The sequence below is a fragment of the Macrotis lagotis genome, chromosome 8 (assembly GCF_037893015.1).
Source record: "Macrotis lagotis isolate mMagLag1 chromosome 8, bilby.v1.9.chrom.fasta, whole genome shotgun sequence".
NCBI lineage: Eukaryota > Metazoa > Chordata > Mammalia > Peramelemorphia > Peramelidae > Macrotis > Macrotis lagotis.
The window spans coordinates 52,076,693-52,101,233 of NC_133665.1; the positions used below are offsets into that span (position 1 = coordinate 52,076,693).

Genomic DNA, 24,541 nt, shown 5'->3' on the forward strand with positions numbered 1-24,541 from the left:
TTCTAGGTATTCTCAAAAAAATTAACTAGACTATATTGGGGATTTACAGAAGTCTCCTGTCTTTCCTGTTCTGCTGCTGTTACTTCCTAAAGCCATGCAATTCCTCATGAATCACAGAGCACTGGAACAGGACCTAAAGGAAGTAACCTTACTGGCAGTTGAAGATAGTTTGTTCTTCAGAGCTTGCAATAAATGTCAACTAAATTAGTTTCTTTGGAATACAAGATTTACCAAGATTCAATTATACATAAAAATCAAAGGATGTCTCCTGCTAAAATAAAAAACTAAGTAAGAAATTACCCAAGTTCTACTCCAAGCGACATAAACATAAATCTTTAATGTGAGTTAGACTGGCAAGAGAACAGCGTATTTTACTTACATTTGTATACTTAGACCAAAACTCCTCATAAGCAAAGGTGCCACAAAAGAAACAACTCCCAGTTGTCATGATATTTGCAAAATGTTGCACAGACAACAAATCGATGTAATATGGTTTCCATTCTACCACTGCCTTTTTAATGTGGAATTAGTTATCAGATGCTTTGGGACATTAGGTCCATCTTGTTCAAGAAAGATAAACTCACCACAGCCATAGGCCTGTCCTCTCCTTGGGGTTCGGGAGTAGAAGGAAAGGGTCATAGGGAAGGAACAGGGAGTAGATGGAAAAGGAGAACCCTGAACATAGTAGAGACTACAAATAACCCATAATTAAAATGTAATAATTGTTGGAAAAAAACAGAACTAGATTCCCGCAATAGCTAAACATGCATCAATAAGACCAAACAGACCAAGAACAGCTCCTGTATCTCCACAGAAACTTAAGGTGGAAGGGCCTACATTAAAAAGAAAAAAGTTTATTAGAAGCTCAGCTCCTCAAAATTCTCCCGCCCCACTTAAACTAAAAAAATAAAAAATAAAATGGAAATTTCTGCATTATCTACAAATAACAAGTTCACCAATTTGAAAATATTCATTTGGTGGTAATGTAAAATGTTTGCTTTATGAAATTAAAACAAATTAACTTGTGGGATAAAATTCAGGAGACTTGCCATCAAAGCTAATTGGCTGCCTCAATTAACAGAAGAAATCAATTTAGAAGAAGTTAGTTATATGAAATCACAAAGTGTTTTAAAGAGTAAAGCAAAAAACAAAACAAAACAAAAAAAAAAGGAACTATGGTAACCCTAGAAGCCAAGGTATTCACAGCACCAACATTTTTTTAACAGTGCCCCTACTGATGAGAATTTCTGGATATAAAATTTCATTACATATTGATTTATCTTTGTCTGAAATATAAATGGTAAACAAAGAGACTACACTGTAGAATTCAGGTGAAGACAATCCCACAAGATCTGTGCTAAAATCTTTCAATTTAATTGGAAAAAATAACAAAAAAAGATCTGTGCTAAAGTATGGTGTTTTTTTTAAAAAAGGCTCAACATGTACTATACAAAAAACAATTCAGCATATGTAGAACCTTTAAAGGTGCTCTATGAACTTATGTTTAACTGGGAAGGAACCAGAAAATAGAATGAACAAAAGAACCAAATTTATATCTGATTTCTGGCTTTTAAAATCAAATAATTTTAAGTGATTTAGGATACCCCATGCATAAGATAGACAAAGTTCTCTGGTTATCTTTCTGAAGCAAAGGTGTACAAATAATAATATTCTGGACTTGAAGCACCAGATTACAGAAACTCAAAATGAAGTGGCCAAATATTTAAAATTCTTGATTCTTCTGTGTATAAACCTAATAGAAATAGCAAATTCAGCACCAGTGGTAGTAATGTTATTAACTAATCTTATATAATTCAAGTCTCTGAAAGGTCAAGGTGAATGTTTTCTAAAGGACATAAATGGGGGAGGGGGAGAAGGGGGGGATGATTACATTTCTGACCATGGGGCTAATTGCTGCATTCATTGGGATGAGGCAACCAACAAGTTACATGGGTGTCACTGGCCTATACTGAAGACAATCCATCAGATCAAATTTTTTTATATTCTTAATAAACAAAATTCCAGTAAACAGTATGTAACTCTGTATCTCTATAAACTCACAGCTATCTCCAAAACAATAAAAATTTAAAACTACAAAAGATGAGTTGTATTCAGCAAATATAAATGGTAAATTTAGGCTGTGTGTAGAATGTTTATCAGACTATTTACAGTGCAACACAGAGTGTGAGTTCAGATCTCGCCAGCTTCTCTTTCTTCTGATTTCTTTGAACCAGCGTTGCCATTTGAACCCTCATGCCTTTTTTCAGCAAAGCTCTTTTCCCTCCTCTCTTTATCCTGGGACTTCTCTCTTGAAGATTGATCTCTAGATCTACGAAACAGAAACACCAAACAATCAAAGGAAGTTGAAAACATTTCGATGGGAAGATACTATAGATTAAATAGCATCCTGATTATATAGAAAGGTACCTATTAGTAAATCATAGGCAGTGGGATATAAAGACAAAAAGACAAATACAGATTAAATCTTTTGTAGTAACAAAAGTCAGGTAGAATGTCCCCATTAATTTGATGTCAGGATATTTATGTTCAAGTATGAATTCACATTAGCTCACACTGGCCTTTGTTCAAAACTTAATGCTCCATGAACATTCTCCCATCCTTCAAACTCCATTCTGTGTCCAATCCTCTCCAACACATTGCCAAATACTACCAAGGTAACTGGTTAGAATTAATTCAAGGTTTTATTTCAGTTAATCTCACCAAACACCCAGGTCAAAAATCTTGACTAAAAACCCTTGGGGGCAGCTAGGTGGATAAGAGCACTGGCTCTGGAGTCAGGAGGACCTGAGTTCAAATCTGATCTCAGAAAGTTAATAATTACTTAGCTGTGTGACCTTAACCCCATTGCCTTAAATTAAAAAAACCTAAAAAAAAAAAAACCTAAAAAATAACTTTTAGGACCCAAAGACCCTAGTAACACAAAGAGAAGGAGCTCACTCCTGGTTGCTGCTACGTGAAGGAGTCAGAGTAGTTACTTGTGTTTCGAACTTCTGTCTCTGGAACCTCGGCGATGACCCCTGCTATGGCTACGTGAGCGGCTGCGATGGCGCCTATGTCTGTCCCGAGACCGTGACCGGGACTTTCGTCTCTCACGAGAGCCAGACCTTGACCGTCTTCGCCGCCTGTCTCGAGATCGTGACCTGGTTAATGGAGGCAAAAAAACCCCTAAAGCTATAGATTCTTAAAAGAACAAATAATACCTCACATTTATACTGCATGTTCTTTTCAATTGAGCCTTACATTCCAATGAATTACTAATAATAAGCAAAGCAGGTATGCCTTCATTATACACAATGAGGAAACAAGCTCAGAGAGGAAATGACATGATAAATGGCAGACAAGTTTTTCGTTTTTGTTTTTTTAGTTTTTGCAAGGCAATGGGGTTAAGTGGCTTGGCCAAGGCCACACAACTAGGTAATTAAGTGAATGAGGCTGGATTTAAACTCAGGTACTCCTGACTCCAGGGTCGGTGTTCTATCCACCTAGCCACCCCCAGAGACAAGTTTGAACTCAATTCTTCTCAATCACTAATTTAGTGCTTTTCTGATTGTACCTCTGCATATTTATATAAAAATCAACTAATCACCTTAAGTACATTCTTATGTCCTGAGCTTTTTAATCAACCTGACAATTGAGAGTATCCCTCTTATACAGGGATCTTGTTGACAATATCTAATGGAACCAATGTTCAAAGCTTAGACAATTATCAAAAAGCTTTCTTTAAAGGAAAAAAAAATCTTTTTAAAAATATTCAGTTTCAAATTCTCTCCCTTCACCTCTTCTCCTACTCACTGGTAAGGCAAGAAAATAGAATATCAGAAAGCCTTCTGGGGGTGGCTAGGTGACGCAGTGGATAGAACACCGACCCTGGAGTCAGGAGTACCTGAGTTCAAATCCAGCCTCAGACATTTAATAATTACCTAGCTGTGTGGCCTTGGGCAAGCCACTTAATGCCATTGCCTTGCAAAAACCTAAAAAAAACAAACAAGCAGTAAAGTAAAAGATGCAAAAACTTGAAGCTATACCAAAGCATGTGAAATGATTTTCTTATAGAAGTAGTGGGTTTCATCACTAGTACAAAAATATTCATAGCAGCTCTGTTTGTGGTGGCAAAGAAATAGAAATCAAGTGAATGTCCATCAATTAGGGAATGGTATATGAATGTTGTGGAACTATCGTCCTATTAGAAACCAGGAGCAATCCTGGAAGGATTTGCATGAACTAATGCTGAATGAGATGAGCAGAACCAGAAAAACATTGTACACCCTAACAGCAACATGGGGTTAATGATCAATCTTAATGGACTTTCTCATTCCATCAGTGCAACAATCAGGGACAATTTTGGGGTTATCTGTGATGGAGAATACCATTTGTATTCAGAGAAAGAATTGTGGAGTTTGAACAAAGACCAAAGACTATTAGTTTTAATTTTTAAAAAACCATTATCTTTTTATGTAATTTTGCTATCACTTATATTTTTTTTCCTCTTAAGGATATGATTTCTCTCTCAACACATTCAACTTAGATCAATGTATAGCATGGAAACAATGTAAAGACTAACAGACTGCCTTCTGTGGGGGGGGTGAGGGAGGGAAGTGAGATTAGGGGAAAGATTGTAAAATTCAAAAATAAATAAATTAATTTTAAAAAAAAGTAGTGGATTTTCCTGTTACTGGGGGGGTTTGAAAAATAACTTGATGGAGCAGTCAATAAGAAAACTGGACCTGGAGTTTTAAGATCTAAATTCATACCTGACCTGAGACACTTATTAGATATGTGACCCTGTGCAAGTCATCTTGCCCTATTTACCTCAGTTTCCTTGTCTGTCAAGTGAGCTGGAGAAGGAAAAGGCAAACCACTCCAGTATCTTTATCAAAAAAAAAAACCCATTAGGGGCAGCTAGGTGGTGCAGTGGATAAAGCACTGGCCCTGGAATCACGAAAACCTGAGTTCAGATCTACCTTCAGACATTTAATAATTGCCTAGTTGTGTGACCTAGGGAAGTCACTTAAATAAATTTAAATAAAATTAAAAAAAAAACCCACAAGGGGGTCACAAAGAGTAGGATACAACTGAAAGTGAATAACATACTTAGATTCTTTCATTCAGATGACTTCTGAAATCTCTAAATCTCAGATTCTGTAATTCACAGTACCCTTTGGTTATGATCTGACTCCTGAATTAAGTTACCTTTCAGTAACTTCCCTGTGTTATGGCAATTTGTCCTTTTAGTTTATATCTGTTGTTCCTTTTTTCCTAATTATCTAATATTTCATCCATGATATTCTACATATTCCATTAAATATGGACTGAGACTGAATAATATTTAAGGCTAAATTTCAGTAAAGATTATACTTGATGGGGTGGCTAGGTGGTGCAGTGGATAAAGCACCAGCCTTGGAGTCAGGAGTACCCGGGTACAAATTTGGTCTCAGACACTTAATAATTAACCTAGTTGTGTGGCCTTGGACAAGCCACTTAACCCCATTTGCCTTGCAAAAAGAAAAAAAAAACCCTAAAAAAGAGTATACTTGAATGGGGTCCCACACTTCAATGGGAAGAATACCAGCAGTAAAGCATGTCCTTCCACCTATTACATTGGTCACTGGTCCTGTTCCTTTTGCTCATCACTAGATTACTGGTTTCCCTATTATTAATTTGCCCCCATCTCTGATCTCTCCTACCCCCATTTCTAATAGAGAAAATCTCACCATGTGTACAACATACTCACCTTCTTCGATCTCTAGTTCTTGATCCAGACCTAGAAAAAAGATGCAAACATTTAACTAAACAGATGAATAATTCATATTTATGTAGTGCTTCCCCCACAAGCACCCTTTGAAACAGGTGGTGTGTCATTCTCATTCTATAGATAATGAAATTTAGTCTTAAGACTTTTAACTTCTTCAGTTATACTGCTAGAAATACAGGGGTCAGGACTTTTGACATACATGTTATAGGGGGTTAAGAACTATACTAATAAGAACTAAGTAACTTCATAAAAAAAATTAATAAAATTGTTATACCATGACTAAAGTGGAAATAACTGAATAACCTGGATCAATCAAATTGCATGCCTCCTCAATGAAGAATGAGGGGAGCAAAAGAAGAGTTAGGAACTCAAGATTTTTTTAAAAAAATATTAAACATTGTTTTTACATGAAAGAAACAAAAGGAAGGCTAAACACTATCTTTATTGTTTTAAATCTGTTTGCTTACATAAGCATGGTTGACTACAAAATAAGGCTAGCTTTCACTGTTTTCCTCATTTCTCCCCCCCTTTAAGCATTTTATGTTCTCATCAACTGTTTCTTCAACCTGTCCTGCCCCTTTGCCTCATTAAATTCACAGGTCACTCCATAAGACTGGCTATTTCCTCATTTCCATCTGTAAAAAGGCCTTCTTTCTCTTTCTTCCTGAGTTTAGCTTTATCATAAAATTCTTCCTGATCTGAAATATCACCTAGTACAAAGGTACAAAATCTGGGAACACAAGACTTAATGTTCAAATCCCATCGGTCACTATCTACTATCACCTAGTAATGTGACCTTGAAAAAGTCACACTTTCTCTGGCCTTTCCTCAACAGTAAAATGAAGAGGGATTCACTCAAGCTTCTAAGGTCCTTTTCCTTTCTAATTCCAAATCTTGGATCCCGTGTGATCTGTTCACCAAAAATTAACTTTCTACTGCTTTTATCTGACTCTACCTTATGTTACCCTGATTTGCACATGTGCCCTCCACATCTGATTGTAATCTCTAGAGTGTTTCCATTTTTGGATCCCTAGTGCCTTGTAGGAACTTATTAAATTTTGGTTACATTAAATTTGCAGAATCTTATTCATATTTTCTGGAAAGTTGTTAAAACCACAAGTTTTTCTGAAACTATCCTTTGTGCTATTTGGTTTAACTTAGGAATGACTGCTGAAACTCACCTTCGGCCCATCCTTTCTTCTCGTTCGCGCTCTTCTCTCCTCCTCAAACGATCTTGATTTCTTTTCTCCTGTTTTTCTGCCACTGTTTTCTAAAAGCAGAGAGATACTTGTAAGATTTTAAATACTATGAAATTTAAAAGAAAAAAATCACCAAGAAAATGACTTTATAATTATTTAAAAAATTTCTTAAGGTCTTCATTCTGCTAAAAGACTAAGAAATATCATACAGAAGTCAATTTCTCTGGGCACATTTCACAAATTCATGACAAAAATCAAACAAGTACTTTTAAAATTCAAAACATGGGTGGCAAAAAATTAAGAAACTGAGTGAATGTCCATCAATTGGGGAAATGGATGAATAAATTATAGTATCTGTATGTTATGGAACACTATTGTTCTACTAGAAACCAGGGAAGATGGGAATTCAGTGAAGCCTGGAAAGATATACATGAACTGATGCTGGGTGAGATGTGCAGAACCAGAACATTGTATACCATAACAGCAACATGGGGTTGATGATTAATGGACTTTCTCATCCCATGCAACAATCAGGGACAATTTTGGGCTATCTGCAATGGAGAATAGTATGTGTATCCACAGAAAGAATTGTGGAGTTTGAACAAAAAACCAAAGACTATTACCTTTAGTTTAAAAAAAAAAATTCACTATCTTATTATGTAATCTTGCTATCTCTTATATTTTCTTTTTTCCTTAAGGATATGATTTCTCTCTCAAACACATTCAATTTTGATCAATGTATAGCACAGAAACAATGTAAAGACAATCAGACTGCATTCTGTGGGGGGGGTGGCGGAAGGAAAGCAAGAGTAGGGGAAAAAAATTGCAAAATTAAAAAATGAATAAATAAATTAGAAAAAAAGAATTCAACACAATCCAGAGGTAGAAAAAAAATTTCAATCATCTAATTCATAACATTTCAGTGCTTAACAGAGTACCTGACACAAAGTAGGTTTACTGACTGAATGACCGTACTTCAAAATAACACCCAAATCAACTCAAGTTTTCAGAAGATTCTATACCTTCCTCTTGTAGATGTGCTGTGAAATCTCTGTTATTAAGTTGCCTTCAAAATCTTACCAATGACCTGCCTACCAGGAAGCATGCTAAAGACAAGTTCCCAGGGCAAGCACATATTTTTTTCTTATGTGCTTGCCCTGGGAACTGCCAGCTTTAACTAAAGAGAGAAGCATATTTAAAGTGTGATTATGAATTACTCTGAGATAGCACAATAATCTATCAAGTAAATAAACTTGCCAGTCAGCACAAAAAAGATAGGAACTTCTATTCTGAGACCAATGCCTTGCTTTAACGTGAGTAAAAAAGAGTCTACCCTTTATTTTTTTGCTGTCCTACTTCCCAAGTAGGCCACGGATGATCTAGTGAAGTGAGACAGAAAAGCTTTAGCCTCAATAAGTCAATAGATAAGGTAAACAAACAGTCTCTTTGATCAAAAAGTCTATTTCATGCCTCAGAAAGCAAAAATAGAATGAAAAGAGTTAGGAAGGAGCCAGAAGTGCCATAATATGCTAGTATTAATAGACTACAGAGGTGCTTCTACAAAACTAAAAGTGAACGCTCCTTACCTTATACTAGGCAGCTAAGATATTTATATTTTAAAAAATAAATTTTAAGTATTAAAAAATACAATAAGGATAATATAACATAATGGGTAAAAAACAAACACTGATCTTACGATCAGAAAGATTTTCACCATGTATCCCAAACTTTAGTTTGGTCCTTAAAAAAATGGACAGGAATTACTACCTACCTTGAAGGGCTGCTCTTCAAAGATCAAATAAGAACATAAGTGTTTTGTTAAGTTGTAAAATACTATATAGTGTCAGTTAAAAACAATTTAATTTATCTTTTACATAAGGAACTTTCAAAGTTTAAAAATCCCAATAAGAAACTTAAAAACAGGAATGTTAAAAGGTGATTATTTCAATAATCTTATTATTATTATTATAGAAGTCTGAAAGACAAGGATTTATTCTTATGATTTGGCACCAGTGAAACCAAAACTATCTAAAAGGAATTGAAAGGAAAGGAAAGATCTTAACAGATAATATAACTTACTCTCAACTGATCCAGTTTCTCACGAATCTGAATAAATCCCAAATGTAATTTGCCCCCAAAATGATCTGCAAGACGACGATCATTATCATGGAGACCAAGGTATGCAGAACACACTTCACAGACTCTAAGTTTCTGCTGTTGAAAACTGGATGCTGGCATGGAATTTCGATATTCTTCCTAAGTAACAAGGGGAAAAAAACTGACATAAGATTCCAAACTCTTAAATTACCATCTTTCTTGCCTTCCACCAACCTCATTCTTCTAATATTGTCTTTTGTAATTAGCTTCTTGGCCTCTGGGCCCTTGATACTGGACATCACTCCCATTTTGATCTGACACTTTTTAGCAATTATTTCTGAACTATGCTCTCTTCATTTCACCTTCTACATGTTCTGCTCTATCTACACAATTGCATTTTGCTTTTTATGCTGCTGCTAGTTGATGCTGATACTGATAGATTGTATAACCAAGTAAGGTGATCTAATTTCACTTGGGCCACCACTTGTTATGTTAACTTTCTGCAGCTGCTCCAAATCTTTCCTACTCTACATAAACAAATTCTATCTATCCTCATCACTCAGATGATATTCCTCCCATTACAACACACATTTTCTTATTTTTTTGTTTTGTAGATTTTTGCAAGGCAATGGGGGTTAAACTGACTCACCCAAGTTCGTACACCTAAGCAAGTATTAAGTATCTGAGTCTGAATTTGAACTCAGGTCCCTCCTGAATCCAGGGACAGTGCTCTATTTACTGCACCACCTAACTGCCCCACAAATTCCTCTGAATATTATTTTATTTTTTCCATTTACATACAGTGACAGTTTTCAACATTTTTCTACCTATCTCCTTTCCCTCCCTTTACAGGAAGTAATCTGATACAGATTATACACATGCAATAATACTTAATATATTTTCATTAGTAATGTTGTGAAAGAATAATCAGAATTAAAGGTAGGAAACAACTATAAAAAAGTGAAAATGGTATGCTTTGGTCTACATTCAGTTTTCCTCTGGATGTGGATGACATTTTCCATCATAAGTCTTTTACAATTGTCCTTGATTACTAAACTTCAGTGAGGAGCTAAGTCCATCATAGGTGATCATCACACAATGTTGCTGTTAATGCAAACCATACTTTTTAAAGACATAGACCCCAAATGCTTGCTTCTCTTCGACCAACCCAGTTGACCCAACTAGTTCTTATCTCCTCTGGCTTCTCTGGAAGATGATCATCTTGGTAGTATGCCAATCAGTCACCCAGATATCAAATATCAACACTTGAATAGCAAGAGAAGAATGCTCCAGTGAAATCAGAGTGGCAGTAGAGATCTTAAGTATAAAAGAGAAAAGTAGTGAATAAATGAATATAATAGATGGGTCTTGAACTGGGCCATCTTCTTTCCTAATGCCCCCCAAACATTAAAGATAGACCCCTAGATGGCAGCTTTACTAAAAATCAGACAATGGTAAGCATATTTATATATACCATTTTGAACACTTTACAAAATATTTTGTAAATAGTAAAGGGGAATGATTTGCTCTGAGTTCAGACTAGGTCAGAAACCTGCTAGTTCCTGACTTTCCTCATTAGATGGACAGGAATTCTGTTGCTACAATTTTTCTTATATGCTTTTTTAATTTCCCCTCCTTTCTTTAAGGATAATCCTTTCAGAAACATGAAATGACAATGCAGTACCCTTGGAACCTGGACTCTATCAATCATCTTTTTTTCTTTGCTCCATCCCTTCTGCCAACATACAATCTATAATTCTATTCAACCTTTCTATTCCCTTAAAGTTATCCCTTTTTCCTTCCTTTCATATTGACAAACTTTAGAAGTACTTACTACTTTACTACTTACATATCAACTATACACTCCTTTTATTCCTTGCTATCTAGCTTCTATCACAACCAGATCAACTTAATTCTCAAAGTTAACCTCCTAATTACCAAAAGACTTTTCTGTTGCCTTTCAGTTTTATTATACCTTCTTACTAGTAATTTCTTAATAGCTAAATCTGATAGTCTTTCCATCTTACTCTGGTTGGAAGTACAGATATTCACTATTAACTATTCACAATTACTTATAATTGGCAAGAGAACTTCTGATTTGCTCTCTTTCCAACCTGGACTGGTTTGTCCCTCCCTAGGCAACCAACCTGGACTTCCTGCTGATATTTACATCTCCTACTCTGCCCCATCATGCCTGAAATGCATCACCCCCCTCCTGTGTCTTAGAATCCCAATTTCCTTCATAGCCTGACCTCCTAATAAGGTCTTTTCTCAATCCTCTCCAGCTTCTAGTATCTCCCATGAACAAAAACAAAAAAAAATTACTTTGTATACACTTTATATATACTCATGTGTATATGTTTGTATACACTTTATATATTCTTTGTCTAGTCTCTTCCTACTTCATATACCAATCCAATCAACCAACATACAGAATAATCTTTCTAAACTAAGTTCTAGACAAGTTACTCCCAAATATCATTTTCTTTGCAGAGACTCCTTCTCTTTCCCTTCTCTGAAAGGCCATGACACTTTCTTTTTAGAAGATCCAAAGGATTTTTATATATTTGTCTATCTTTCCTACAACAATCTAATTTTCTCAGGAGCAAAAATAGGAAATGACACCTATCTCTATACACTCACTGATGAATGAATATCTGATTATTTACCAGACTCCTATGAATCCTAAACTGGTCAGCAGAATATTGTACCATGTTACTGACTACACAATTAGCAACTTCAAGCACTTTCCTCCTCAAGTCATTTCTACCAGAAAAAAACTCAAAAACCAAAATTTCCCAGATTAGTTTAAGCTATTTAAAATTGCCTAAAGTTTTCTGTAAGCTTTAGTAACTACCAATAAATGACAAAAAAAAATCTGATATTGAGGAATTGTGAAGAGCCTTCTAGTGGTTTTCAATGTCTCACCTTACTCAACTATATAAAATGGGGATAATAATCCCACAACTTTACAGAGTTGTGAAGCTCAAACAAGATGAAAGCAAAGGGCTTCTTTGTAAACAAATTCTATGTCTATTTTTTTTCAAAAGATTTCCAAAAAACAGGTGCTTCATACATTAAGAAAATAACATAAAAAAACCCCATAAAAACAAGCTGGCATTTCCAATACTGGCCCTCAACTTTATAGTTTTGTCCACTTTATTTTAGCATCTTGGACAATATGGCAGTAACTTCCATAAAAGACAGAATTTAGGAGGAAAATCTTCTGGATAATTCCCTTCAAGACAATTGATAATATAAACTAACCAAAAAAAGGAAATGCATCAGAAATCAAATTCATATTTGAGTAAGTGATGTCACCCACTGTGCATTCTAACAAAATATGGCACAGACTATTGATAAGCCATATCTCAGTTATACCAGCTCTTCTTGTTTCAGGGGGGAACAAAATATAAAATACAAACTTTAAAGCACAAAATGATTGTTGCTGTTTTTTTGCCTGCCCTGTGATTCATTGATGTAGTAAAGACATTCCCTCAATCAAAGCAGTATTCAAAATCCAAATTCAAATTTTCTTAAAATTGGAAGAACACAGTCCAAACCAAGGGGTGACTGGGGAGAAAAGTCCAAAAAAAGTATTTCCAGAGTCCTTTTAGAAAAGCATGAATCTTCTCAAGTGAACAGCTCCCATACCTAAATTGTGTGACTCCTGAGTTGGGCAGAGAAGATTTCCATGATGGTCAAAATTTGAATGTTTGCAACACTATCTTCAAGTACTCATACAATTTATTTGAAGACATCCAATGATGAGAAACTCATTACTTCCCAAAAGTAACTCACTCCTCAAACTGCTTATTAAGGACTTCTAATATACTGAAATGTCTCCCTATAATTCTCCCCAATTGCCCTAAAGCTTCCTTCTATTATTAAATAGAACAAGATGAATTTCTCTATTGTTGAAAAACCTTTGAATATCTCAAATTATTTCCCTGCCCATCCCCAAGACTCTCTTTCCTTAGGCTAATTAGTTCTAGTTCCTTCAATACAATATCTTATAATATGATAATCCTTCTCATACTTGTCACACACAGAACTCATTCCAGCTTAGTGATGGCTTTCCTGAAAGAAAGGTTCCTTGTAGAACTATATATCTAGAATATGGTTTGACAAAGGGAGAATATTAGTTGTCCTCATGCTGGACATTATACCTCTAATATTGTAAGTTGAGATGACATAAGCTTTTTTGCCTACCTTGTTGAACTACTTAAAAGCCTCTTGGTATTCTTTATTTAAATGAGAATCATGCATCAGTTGCTAAAAATGTCTAAATCTTGGCTTGACCTTTTTACTAAGTCATGTTTCCTTAAGCAATTCATAATTTAAGTTTCCATTTTCTCAGGTAAAAATATAGATGTTATCTGCCCTGCAACCCTTATGAGAGCATTAGAAATTCCTAACAAACCTCGGCTTCTTTTTTCTTTGCTCGAACTTTCTCCACTTCCATAAGTATCTTCTGGGATTCATCCACATTTCCTTCAGCTCCCAGTTGTTCAGCTTTAGCAAGCAGTTTGCCAATTTCTTCATTCAATTCATGTACTTTTTCTGCCTAGAGGAGAAAAGAATTGTGAACACAAGTCTGAAAACATGCAGCACTCCTATTACATCTCAGAAATATGGGGTCAATATGGAAGCAATCCCAAAAGGCATACTGTAATTTAGTTATATCCTCTATATTATATTAAGAATGAAACTTTTTCTTTCCTAAGACAAATGTCAATTGTTGAGGTTTTAAATTTAAAGCATATTCCAGTTTTTCTATTATTCTCTATTTAGTCTTTGTTCATAATGTCTACAGGTAAACCCCAACCCCTTCCAATCTTATTCTCTAATTCTCACTAATCAACTGTCATAAAAAGTAATCTTTCTAGGGTTAAAATACAATGAAAACACACACTGGTTTTCCTCAACATGTTATGATCACAGATTATTGAGAAGTTTAATGCAAAAAAGAACATGACTGGGAGAAATCAGGAGTTGGAATACACTATATATGTACTCTATTAATTTGCTTCACCATAACACATAATGCTTATTTTCAATAGTTCCTCTAGCATTTCGACAATATAATAACAAAGAAAAAGAAGAGAATTAAAATTTAATTAAAAAACTGAATCAATGTTAATTTCTGCTGGAAAGGATTCTTTAGGATTGGAAAGAAACAATTCTTTTCTATTAAAAGGAAAATTTCATTAACCATGACTTTCCTCAAAGACAAAAAATAGGCAAACAATATTTCTAATAGAGAAATGGTTTTATAATATTCAGATAACTGGCTCAAAGTCTTTACAACAAAAAAAGAACATATATTCTAGGATCATACAAGGCAGTAAAACAAGATTTAGGGCTTGAACACAGTTCCCTACTCTAAATTTACTGATCTTGCTACACACACCAGTTACCTCATGCCTCTTTAGATTATTTTGAGAATCTAAGGAGTCCAAGAATGGCAAAATATTTCTTTTGTGGTATAATTAAAATACTTGACTAGTTAAAAAAAAACACCAAAACCCTAAACTCTATCCAACTCAACAAAAACTTATAGTAAGTGGTCTTCAAGAATTGCTATAACCAAAAATATAATGCCTTGGCCAATAGTTAATGAATTTTGCTAGGCTAGTCCTCAAATAGACATATAGTTCTAATATCATGATTAGCATGAGAAAGTTAAAAATATGGAAAATGTCAACTTTTTCCTCAGGTGTAATTTCATAGGTATAAAAATTCCCTCAATAATGCAGATTTATTAACTTTAATACATATTACATTCTGAAAGAGATTAAGTGACTCTCCCATTAGAAGTTATCAGAGACAAAAAGACAAAAAACCATAATCTGGACTTTGAGGTCTTCTCTTTTCTGCTACACCATAATACCTCTAAATTACAATTAGTCAACCACACCATGAAATGATCAGCAAACATATGAATAAGAAATAGAACCATAAGTTCAACTGACTAGTTTTACCATAGCTCTTTCTCTAAGCCAGTATCTTGGTATCGCTCTTGAAATATTTTAGGATTTTAAAAATTTAAAGTGGTGACTGTGATATGGTAAAAAGAACCCAACTACCACAGATAGGCATTCTGTAGATGAACACTACAGGTAGAGTAATGAATTACTTCAATGATTTTGGAAAGCAATTTGAAACTATTAAAACTGACTATAAGGTTCATATTCTTCGATAAAGGCACATCTTTTCTACAATTACTATTTCTTGTGGCACTTTCTATGGTAGCAAAAAATTGGAAACAAAGTGCCCATCAATTGCAAAATGGCTAACAATGAATAATGAGTTATTATCATGACTCAGAAATGATAACTATTAATAATTTAGAGAAAAATAGTAAAACTTGAAAATAAGGCATAATGAAACTGATCAGGAAAATCAATATATATAACAATGAAAATACAAAGACTAAAATGAAACAGAACTCCATATAATGGGCCCAAGACCATGCATATGGAATATGGCTTATATTACCAGAAACAGCCAATGTAGGATGACTTTACAGAATGGCGAGTTTCCCTTTCCTTGTATAAAATAAAGAAAAGAAAAATAAACAATCCAGCAAAGTCAACCAATATAGCAACTTGCTTCTGGAAATAATATTATTTTACACCCATGGGCTCTCATCACTATAGTGAGATACACTTGTACAACTCCTCTCCAGTTAGGAAGGATATATTTAGAAATGAATGTAATATAAAAATGAAAGACATCAATCTTGTGTAATTTATGCATATGTAAATATGTATATATTTAATGACTGAGAATTGAGTCTTGGCACTCCTGCTGAATTATTACATAAAAACTTTTGCTAAAGATTCTTCAATAAGTAATATTTAAGTAATGCTTTTTTTTCTTTGAAGACAAATCACTTTCCCTGGGGGGGGGGGGGGCTCAGTGTTCTCTCTTTTGGTTTTTGCAAGGAAATGGGGTTAAGTGACTTGCCCAAGATCACACAGCTAGATAATTATTAAATGTCTGAGGTCATATTTGAACTCAGGAACTCCTGATGCTAGTGCACTATTTACTGTACCACCTAGCTGCTACCTTTTGTTGATTTCTAAGTCTTACTTAAAGCTAGTCAATTATTTGTGGTGATTTATATCAAGCATACCCAGCAACAACTTTCAGTGCCACCATAATGTGTAAAAAAAACACAACATGGCTTAAGTTGTTTTTATTTCTTTTACTGTGATCTCAAGAATCCTCAACAAACTGTTCTAAGTTTTCTAGATCAAAAAATACTGTAATATGGGTCATTTCCAAGGTAAAAAGTGCCCAGAAATAAGATAGAAAAACCTACAATACAAATTTGTTTGAAATGAAAATCTGATAGGAATGGATTATCCCTACTAGTTCACTTATTCCAACTAATTTATGGTTTTCATTTTTGCCTTCTCCAATAAACTAACAGATGGCATTCAATAGCTAAATGGAATATACTTTGCTAATTTGGGTTTTTAGTCCAAAAGTTTTTACAAGGCAGGATGGTCAATCATTAGTGTTGCTTCTTGTACTTCAGTGAGTGAGAAATATTGACTGATGCTTTGTAGAACCTTGTTCATTACATATGAAGATGACAGTCTTCAAGAATGCAATACATTCCAGATTCCTAAACTTTAGAGAATTCCTTAAACGAGTGCTTTTTTTTTGTTACGATGGAAAATACCAAAAGCCCTTCATTTCATTAACAAGTAATGTAGGAACTTAATTAAACATTTCATTAAATGATACCTTTGCAGAAACTTCAGCACTGATCTCTTCCTGTGTTTCAGCAAGTCGTTTCTTGGCAAGTTCAGTTCTCCTGTCACATTCTGCAATAAAGGACTCCAGATGATCCATTGCCTGCATTCAAGACAGACAGCTATAATCATGTGTTTTCTTGTAGCCCTTAGAACTTATATAAAGTATAACCTGAGGTTAGTTAGTTTCTTACAGCTGGGAAGCTGGTTTAAGAGAAAAATTACAAAATAACACATGTTCTTCTATCTCCTTAAAAAAAAACCCCCAACAAAATCCACCAACTCAAATATTTGAAAAAAAAATTTCAGAAGTACTTTCTTGAAAACTATTGGTCCCTAATTTTTTTTGAAAAGCAGGCTCAGGAAGTAATACAAGACTTGGATTTAGAATTTGTGACTATAATGGGTCAAATAATTTTCTTCAAGTGAGAAAGCATTGAGATATTTTTTTTTTACTTAGGAAAGCTTCAGGAAAAATTAAATGTTCCCTGAGATCTAATCTACAAGAGAACTAAAAAAGAAAATCAAAAAGACCTTTTCAGGAGATTCATAGATGTTTGTAATACACAATATAATATGTATAGACAGATGTGTAGGTATTTCATCAAAAAAGCCAAGAAAATTTTATTTGGGGATGAAGAGGGCAATTTTTAGCAAATAAGGGATAAAATTTGAAAGGAGAAATACTTTAAAATGCAGAAATAGGCTCTAAGGGGAAGAGAATGAGTAACCTAAAAAAAAGGTAACTAGAAAATGAAAAAGAAATAATTTCAGAGACATGCTTAAATGTAGATAACCTTAGTAGGAAAATAATATCCTAAAAGGGATTGACACAAATGCCTGACCAGACTTGTCTGTGTGTGTGTGTGTGTGTGTGTGTTTATATCTTCTGTCATGTGATCTAAGATTTAGGGCTAGAAGACTCTTTAGAAATCACGCACTCAAATACGTCCCCATTTTACACATGAGAAAACAACGATCCCTATATGAAATGAATTGCCTAGTCAAGCTACTGGCAGAGCTAATTCGAACCCTCCACTGTTTTGGCTTAAAATTCAGTGCTCCTTTCACTACAGACCATACTAGCCCACGGTAAACTTCAGGCTAAACAACAACACTTTAAATATTAAGAGCAAAGAATTTTTAAAATACACAAATTAAGCCTCTTGGGGAAAAGTTAAATTTTTTTTTTTAGTTTAGAGAAAGTGATGAGGTAGCAATCAGCCATTCTCTAACTCTATCAGGTCAGAACTAGGGCAAAAAAAAGAAATTCAGGTTAAGCTTACTAACTTCCTAATAGGATTTTTTAAAAATAGAAGGTCAATCATAGGGAGGTCTTCTCTGGAAAACCTTATAAGTTATAGGTTTTCTTTTTCCAGAATGAATTTAAAAAATAGTCTGAAAGGAAAGGATCCTATTCTAATATCAATCTTATGATTCCCAACTAAAAGCACCACCAGTTGAGTTAGATCTCCAATACTCTGCACATAGAAAGAACTTTAAAACTGCTTTAATCGTTTATTCAATTTTCAGTGGTTTTTATTATATTATGAGCAGAGCAGAATTTCAATGTAACATTTGTTTCATTCAGTTTCAAACAATTTTTCCTAATATAGCTAGGTTATACATCCCCAAGTAATATGAATGTTTGCTATTTGCTTAAGCAAAAACTCAAATTGGAAGATTAAAAATACTAAGTGTATATACTACAAACCAAAATCAAATAGAAAGCTTTAAAATTTCCAAATATGCTCTTAAATGAGTTAAAAATACTAAACTATTCATAGAATGCTATTGTTCTATTAGAAACCAAGAGGGATGGGAATTCAGGGAAGCCTGGAAGGAGTTGCATGAACTGATGCTGAGCGAGATGAGCAGAACCAGAAAAACATTTGTACACCCTAAAAGCAACATGGAGGTGATGATCAACCTTAATGAACTTGCTCATTCCATCAGTGCAACAATTAGGGACAATTTGGAGTATCTGCAATGGAGAATACCATCTTTATCCAGAGAAAGAATTGAGGAGTTTAAACAAAGACCAAAGACTATTATTACCTTTAACTTAGAAAAAAAAACCATTATCTTTTTATGTAATTTTGCTATCTCTTCTACTTTATTTTTCTTCCTTAAGGATAAGATTTCTCTCATCACATTCAACTTAGATCAATGCATACCATGGAAGCAATGTAAAGTCTAACAGACTGTCTTCTGTGGGGTGGGGGTGAGGGAAACAAGACTGGGGGAAATTGTGAAACTCAAAATAAAAAAATCTTTCTTGAATGACAAAAAAACAATTAAACAACTTGACCCTACGAAGTTCAGAATACACAACACATGTATAAAGACTATGGTTCTTTGATATTTAAGGAAATATTTAGCCTTTATCATTATCATGTTATATTTCTTATCTCTTCAGCACCTAGTATACTTACATATTCTACCGAACCAAAGTCCACTACAAATTTATGGTATCATATTGCAGAGGCAATCTTTTTACCCCTTCCAAAATGAAGGTTACAACGGTTTGAAAATTTCTTCTCTCAAGTATCCCACAACAGTCCTTCCCCAAACTCTCATATTTGACCAAGAAGTCTTTTACCACAATCTACCTCTTGTTGACATCTCAACATCCTCTGATATCCTCTATTTTTTTTTCTAGTCACTAATGAAGAAGCAATCTTTTATCTACCACAGGGTTAAATCCCTTTACTTATACATATTACATTCATTTCAGATTTTTACCCAGTTACTGGTTCTTTCCCTGCTATATACAAAAATGCTCAAATCTCCCCTTGTCCTTAAAAAACTACCCCAAGAATCTCACTACCACTATCCACTACTGTTCCATATTTTCCCTTCCTTTTGCAAACTCTTAGTGGTGCTCTCAATAGTAATGGGAAAGCTTTTAAGTATGGAAAGATTTGAAGAGAAAGGTTTTTGGACATGTTCAATTTAAAACTTCTAATCTGAAATGCTTAATAGTGAGTCAGAAATACAAGACTTTAAGTCAGGAGTGAACTTAGGGCTGGATATCAGGCCAAAACCCTGCAGAATATTCATAATCTTTGATGAAAATCTAGTAAAGGAGACCAAGAAGGAGTTGTCATAAGTAGAATAGTGTTACAAAAAATATAAAGAAAAGAAAATATCAAGGATAAGAAGGTAATCAACAGTGGCAAAAGTTTCAGTCAGGTGAAGAGGGAGGAGTAAATAAGGCAATTAAAAAAAAAGCAATAGTAACTTTGTAGAGAGCTATTTCAGTTAAATGAAGTTGGAAATCTGAATAGTTTAAGTTAAAAAGGGAGAACTTCTAATTTTAAATGATTTTGTCAAAAAAGAAATGCCAGACACAAAATAAGAATCAGAAATGAATGGATCCATTTAATTTTCTGAGAAAGAGGAAGACATAGGAATGTCTGTTGGAAGTAGACCCAAGAGATTTAGGGTGACAGTGGGGAACAATCTGTTAGAGAAGGAATAAAATATGATCACTTGTAAAAGCAGAGTTGGAAAAGAAAAGGGCAATCTCTTCATGTGAGACCAGGTGAAGTAGAAAAGAATGCTAGAAGGCATCTGAATGATAGATGAGTAGGGGAGATGGAGGTTTAGATAAATAGTTTCAATTTATTCAATAAAATATGAAGTAAAGTTCTCAGCTGAGAGGGAGAAGAACCATAAAAGGTATGAGAGATGAAAAATTGCTATGGTGAAACAATGAGTTACATTATAGAGTGTGCGGCAGCAAGAAGGGCTCAACTGAGGCCATGGAAGATCAGTTTTAAATGACTCCAGGAAGAACTACATTGAGATTTTCTCTAGCCTCGTTCAGCAGCAAAAAAAGCCAGATAGTATGGTCAAGGTATGGCATGACTGGTAAAGATCAGCAATAAGATAAGAGAGTAAGAGACTAAAGAAAGACAGTGTAGAGTTAACTGGCTCACCAAGGGGTCAAGATGGAAAAGGGAAGAGAGCAGCTAATAAAGGGATGATCAACTGCAAGTGAAGTAAAGGGTCTGAAGGTCATTATGTGGATGAAGAACAGGGCTTAGGAAGACAGAAGTAGAGGAGTAAAGCCAAAAGATTGTGATCAAAGTACATTTCAGAGTTAAAGAAGAGGAAAAATGGTATATTTCTCCATAAACAAAGGGTGTGACCATCTTTGTGTGTAATTAAGATAAAGAGAAGAGAGATCATGGGAAATTAATAAGATGAGGAAATGAGTTTAGGATGTGTGAAGGAATATCAATATGAACTTACTGAGGAAGGGGAGTGTCCTGAAGGTACTAAATAAAAGGTACCAGAATTTCAACTGGTTGGTAAATATGAATTGAATGAATCTCAAAGGGTGAGTATCAAGAATGGTTAAGATTTTCAATATATTCACATGTATATACCTCAACAAATTAGCTACTTTACTGGGCTTACAATATAGATCTGTAGAAAACCACAGAATTATAAAAACAATTTTTTGCCTGTTTTAAATATTTTTATTTGCCTGTTTTTAATATTTGATAAATATTAGTACACTTCATTAAAAGCTTACTATCAGACAATAAGCATTTATTAAGTCTCTATTATGTGGAAGTCATTGTGCTAAATGCTAGAGACAACAAACAGGCTCTAACTCAAAGGAATCTGCATTCAGATTAGATAACATGTGTATGGAATTGCATGTGTGTGAGAAAAAGAGATCCCCCAAGTAATTCATAACATATAAATTGCATTTCATTTTTCTAATCAATTCCCAAAAGGTAAAACAAATTCATGCATTAGCTGTAACATAAATAAAGCTGATAATTGGTTCAACATAATAGTGCTGTTAGAAACATTATTAAAACTAGCTGTTAATCAACAAATATTCATTTACCTGGAACATTCTAATGAACAAGTACAAGAAAAGTTTAATAACAGCTATTTATACAGTAACAACTTTCATTTGCTTAAAATACTCAAGAACACAACAGAAGTAAAGTTCAGCTCAGGCTATTTACTAGGAGAAAAAAAGCTAAATTCAATTTGTAAGCAATATATTAGAATCTTTATGGAAAATTATATATTTCCCATATGAAATGTGATGAAACCTACTGAAAACAAAATGAGCAATAAATATTTTTTTGAAGCAGAAAAACTGTTTCTTTTTAACCTTTCCAAAGCTAGAACTTGTGGTTTGAGAAGTAGAGGTATTTATGGTTTTTAATGTTAAAATTTTTATCAAACCAAAAGTCCCAGAATATCTTTTGCAAGGCAAGTGGGAGGGGAAAAAAAGCATTACATAAATAGTAATGTTTCCAAAAAAGGACTGAGAAGTCACAATTTTATTTCTGCAGAATTTATAACTCCTAAAAGTTTAGGGTTCGTCTCAAAAGAAAAAAAATAATCTGATAATACAGAGAGTAGGTACCTATGAAAGAAAGTTCATACAGAAAAATAATATTCTGGTAGGTACAAATGCAGCCAAAAGCAAAAAAGAGAGAGAGAGAGAAAGAGAGAGAGAGAGAGAGAAAAGTAAAAACAAAGACCCAAAAGAAGAAAAAATACATCCATTTTTTCCGAAAAAATAAGAAAAAGGATTCTTTACATCCAAAGAAGATAACTTCATTTGATGCCATTTTTCTCCTTTTATCACGAGAATAAGCAGTAACAGAAGGTTTTAAAAAAATATATACAGGGGTGGCTAGGTGGCGCAGTGGATAAAGCACTGGCTCTGGAGTCAGGAGTACCTGGATTCAAATCTGGTCTCAGACACTTAATAATTACCTAGCTGTGCAGCCTTGGGCAAGCCACTTAACCCTGTTTGTCTTGCAAAAACCTAAAATTAAAATACATACACACACACACACACACACACACACACACAAAGACTAAGAGACTGCCTTCTGTTGGGGGAGGAAGCAAGATTAGAGAAAAAAATTATAATTCAACATATATATATATATATATATATGAGAGAGACAGACACACCCAGACCCCCTTCTAAAGATCGAGTCTTGTAGTATAAACTGATAATTCAAGTTTTGTTTAAAAAAATAAAAAAGCTATCAAATATCCTGATGTTAGAGAAAATTCAGGAACAGTAAAGTCTTTTTAATAATGATTGACCCATATTAATGCAACTTAATTACTAAAGCACACTATAATTAAGAAATCAAAAATTATGAAATAACACTTAACAATGTAGACCATAATTCAGAATCAAAATATTGAGTTCTTTTTGATGATCCATGATATCACATATGTAAAATGGGATGAAGATAGGTGAGACTGTGTATGCATGTGCAGAAGGAAGTGCTGGGAAGATTCCTTGAAAGTATTACTCTGTACCTCAGTTTTGAGAAGTTATATATAGTAATTTTAACCAACTAAAAATCTGCCCTGAAAAGACAATGACTTCACATCTTAATTTAGCAAGAATGAATAGAAAAGCTAAGCTCATTAAGATCTCTTTTAACTAGGTAACATCACATATTTTCTAGTTAACAATTTAAAGAAAAATGGGTATAAAAATTATAATATTATTATAATGCTTATACATTATATATAAATATACATATATTATAATGCTAATAAAGTAACTGTCTCTCTCTTTTAAGTACATTCAATTAGATAGGAGATTTAGAGGCAATATAAGATTCACAGCATCACAGATTAAGAGCTGAAAGAGGTCTTAAGAGATTTACATTCATGATGAGGAAAATGAAGATCCAAAAGACTGAATAAAGGTAGAATGGGAGTTAACAGTAAAGTGAGAGCTGGGATTTGAAACTAAGTCAAAGAATCACAATTTAAAAGTTGGAAGGGATCTCAGAGGCCTACTTGTCCAACCCATACCTGAACAAAAATCCAGCTCTAACAACATACCTGACAAGTGGTCATCCAGCCTTTGCTTGAAGACCTCCAGTGACGGGAAACCCACTACCTCCTGTAGCCCATTGCCCTTTTTCAACAGCTATAATTGTTAGGACCTAAATTAGAAAACGATAAATCTCAAAGGTCCCCTGCAGCTCTCATTATGTTCACCTTACATGTCAAGTCTTTGGGAGGTGAACAATCTCTAATTCAAGAGGTTAATCCTGGATATTTGGGGACTGTTTTTGCTAGTCTGTGAATAAACAAGAAGGTGAAGACTGAGTTAATCCAATATCTTAGTTTCTTATGTTGAACCTTCTGAAACAGTTTACACGAAGAAAACATTATGCGATGTAAAAACAAAAGGCATCAAAGCAACTAATTTTTAAAAAAGGACTTATTTAATCAAAGGTTTTTAACAGTTCTCAAAAGAATTGCTTACTACTAACAGTGCACTATATTAAAAAGATTTTTTCGAGATCACCAATAGGAAAAATTGTAAATCAAAATATCCCCGTAGTCTTTACTCTTGTACATGGTAGCTTGGCAATGATATAAAGAGGGGAAATCAATATTGGAGGGGAGAGGAGGACTAAGGAAAGACAAGGATACTGGTGAGACATTATTATGAAGTGGTCCAATCATCTGCAATTGTGCATAAAAAGCGAACAAAATGTCTGTACACTTTGATTCAGAGATCTCACTACTAAGCCTTTACCCTAAGGAAATCAAAGACAAAAGGTCCCATAAACATTAAACACTTAAGAAATGAAAACAAAGTAGATACTCACTGTTTGGGGAATAACTAAACAAACTGTGGTACACAAATGTAATGGAACATTAAGATGCCCTAA

The 24,541-nt window shown here is 34.1% G+C and overlaps 1 protein-coding gene across 4 annotated transcripts in view; it reads right to left on the reverse strand.

Moving 5' to 3' along the window:
- Positions 1–311: 311 nt before the first annotated feature.
- Positions 312–24,541, reverse strand: part of LUC7L (LUC7 like) — a 44,580-nt gene continuing 20,350 nt past the window's right edge. For 3 of the 4 annotated variants that reach the window (XM_074197011.1, XM_074197014.1, XM_074197013.1), the window contains 7 exons: positions 16,831–16,941; positions 13,493–13,636; positions 9,052–9,228; positions 6,955–7,043; positions 5,753–5,782; positions 2,997–3,161; positions 312–2,329 (listed from right to left, as the gene is read on the reverse strand). In XM_074197011.1, the coding sequence (XP_074053112.1) occupies positions 2,191–2,329; positions 2,997–3,161; positions 5,753–5,782; positions 6,955–7,043; positions 9,052–9,228; positions 13,493–13,636; positions 16,831–16,941 (855 nt within the window). In that variant the 3' untranslated portion in view covers positions 312–2,190. Of the gene's footprint in view, positions 2,330–2,958; positions 3,162–5,752; positions 5,783–6,954; positions 7,044–9,051; positions 9,229–13,492; positions 13,637–16,830; positions 16,942–24,541 lie in introns of all 4 variants that reach the window. The other variant, XM_074197012.1, reaches the window with a different exon arrangement.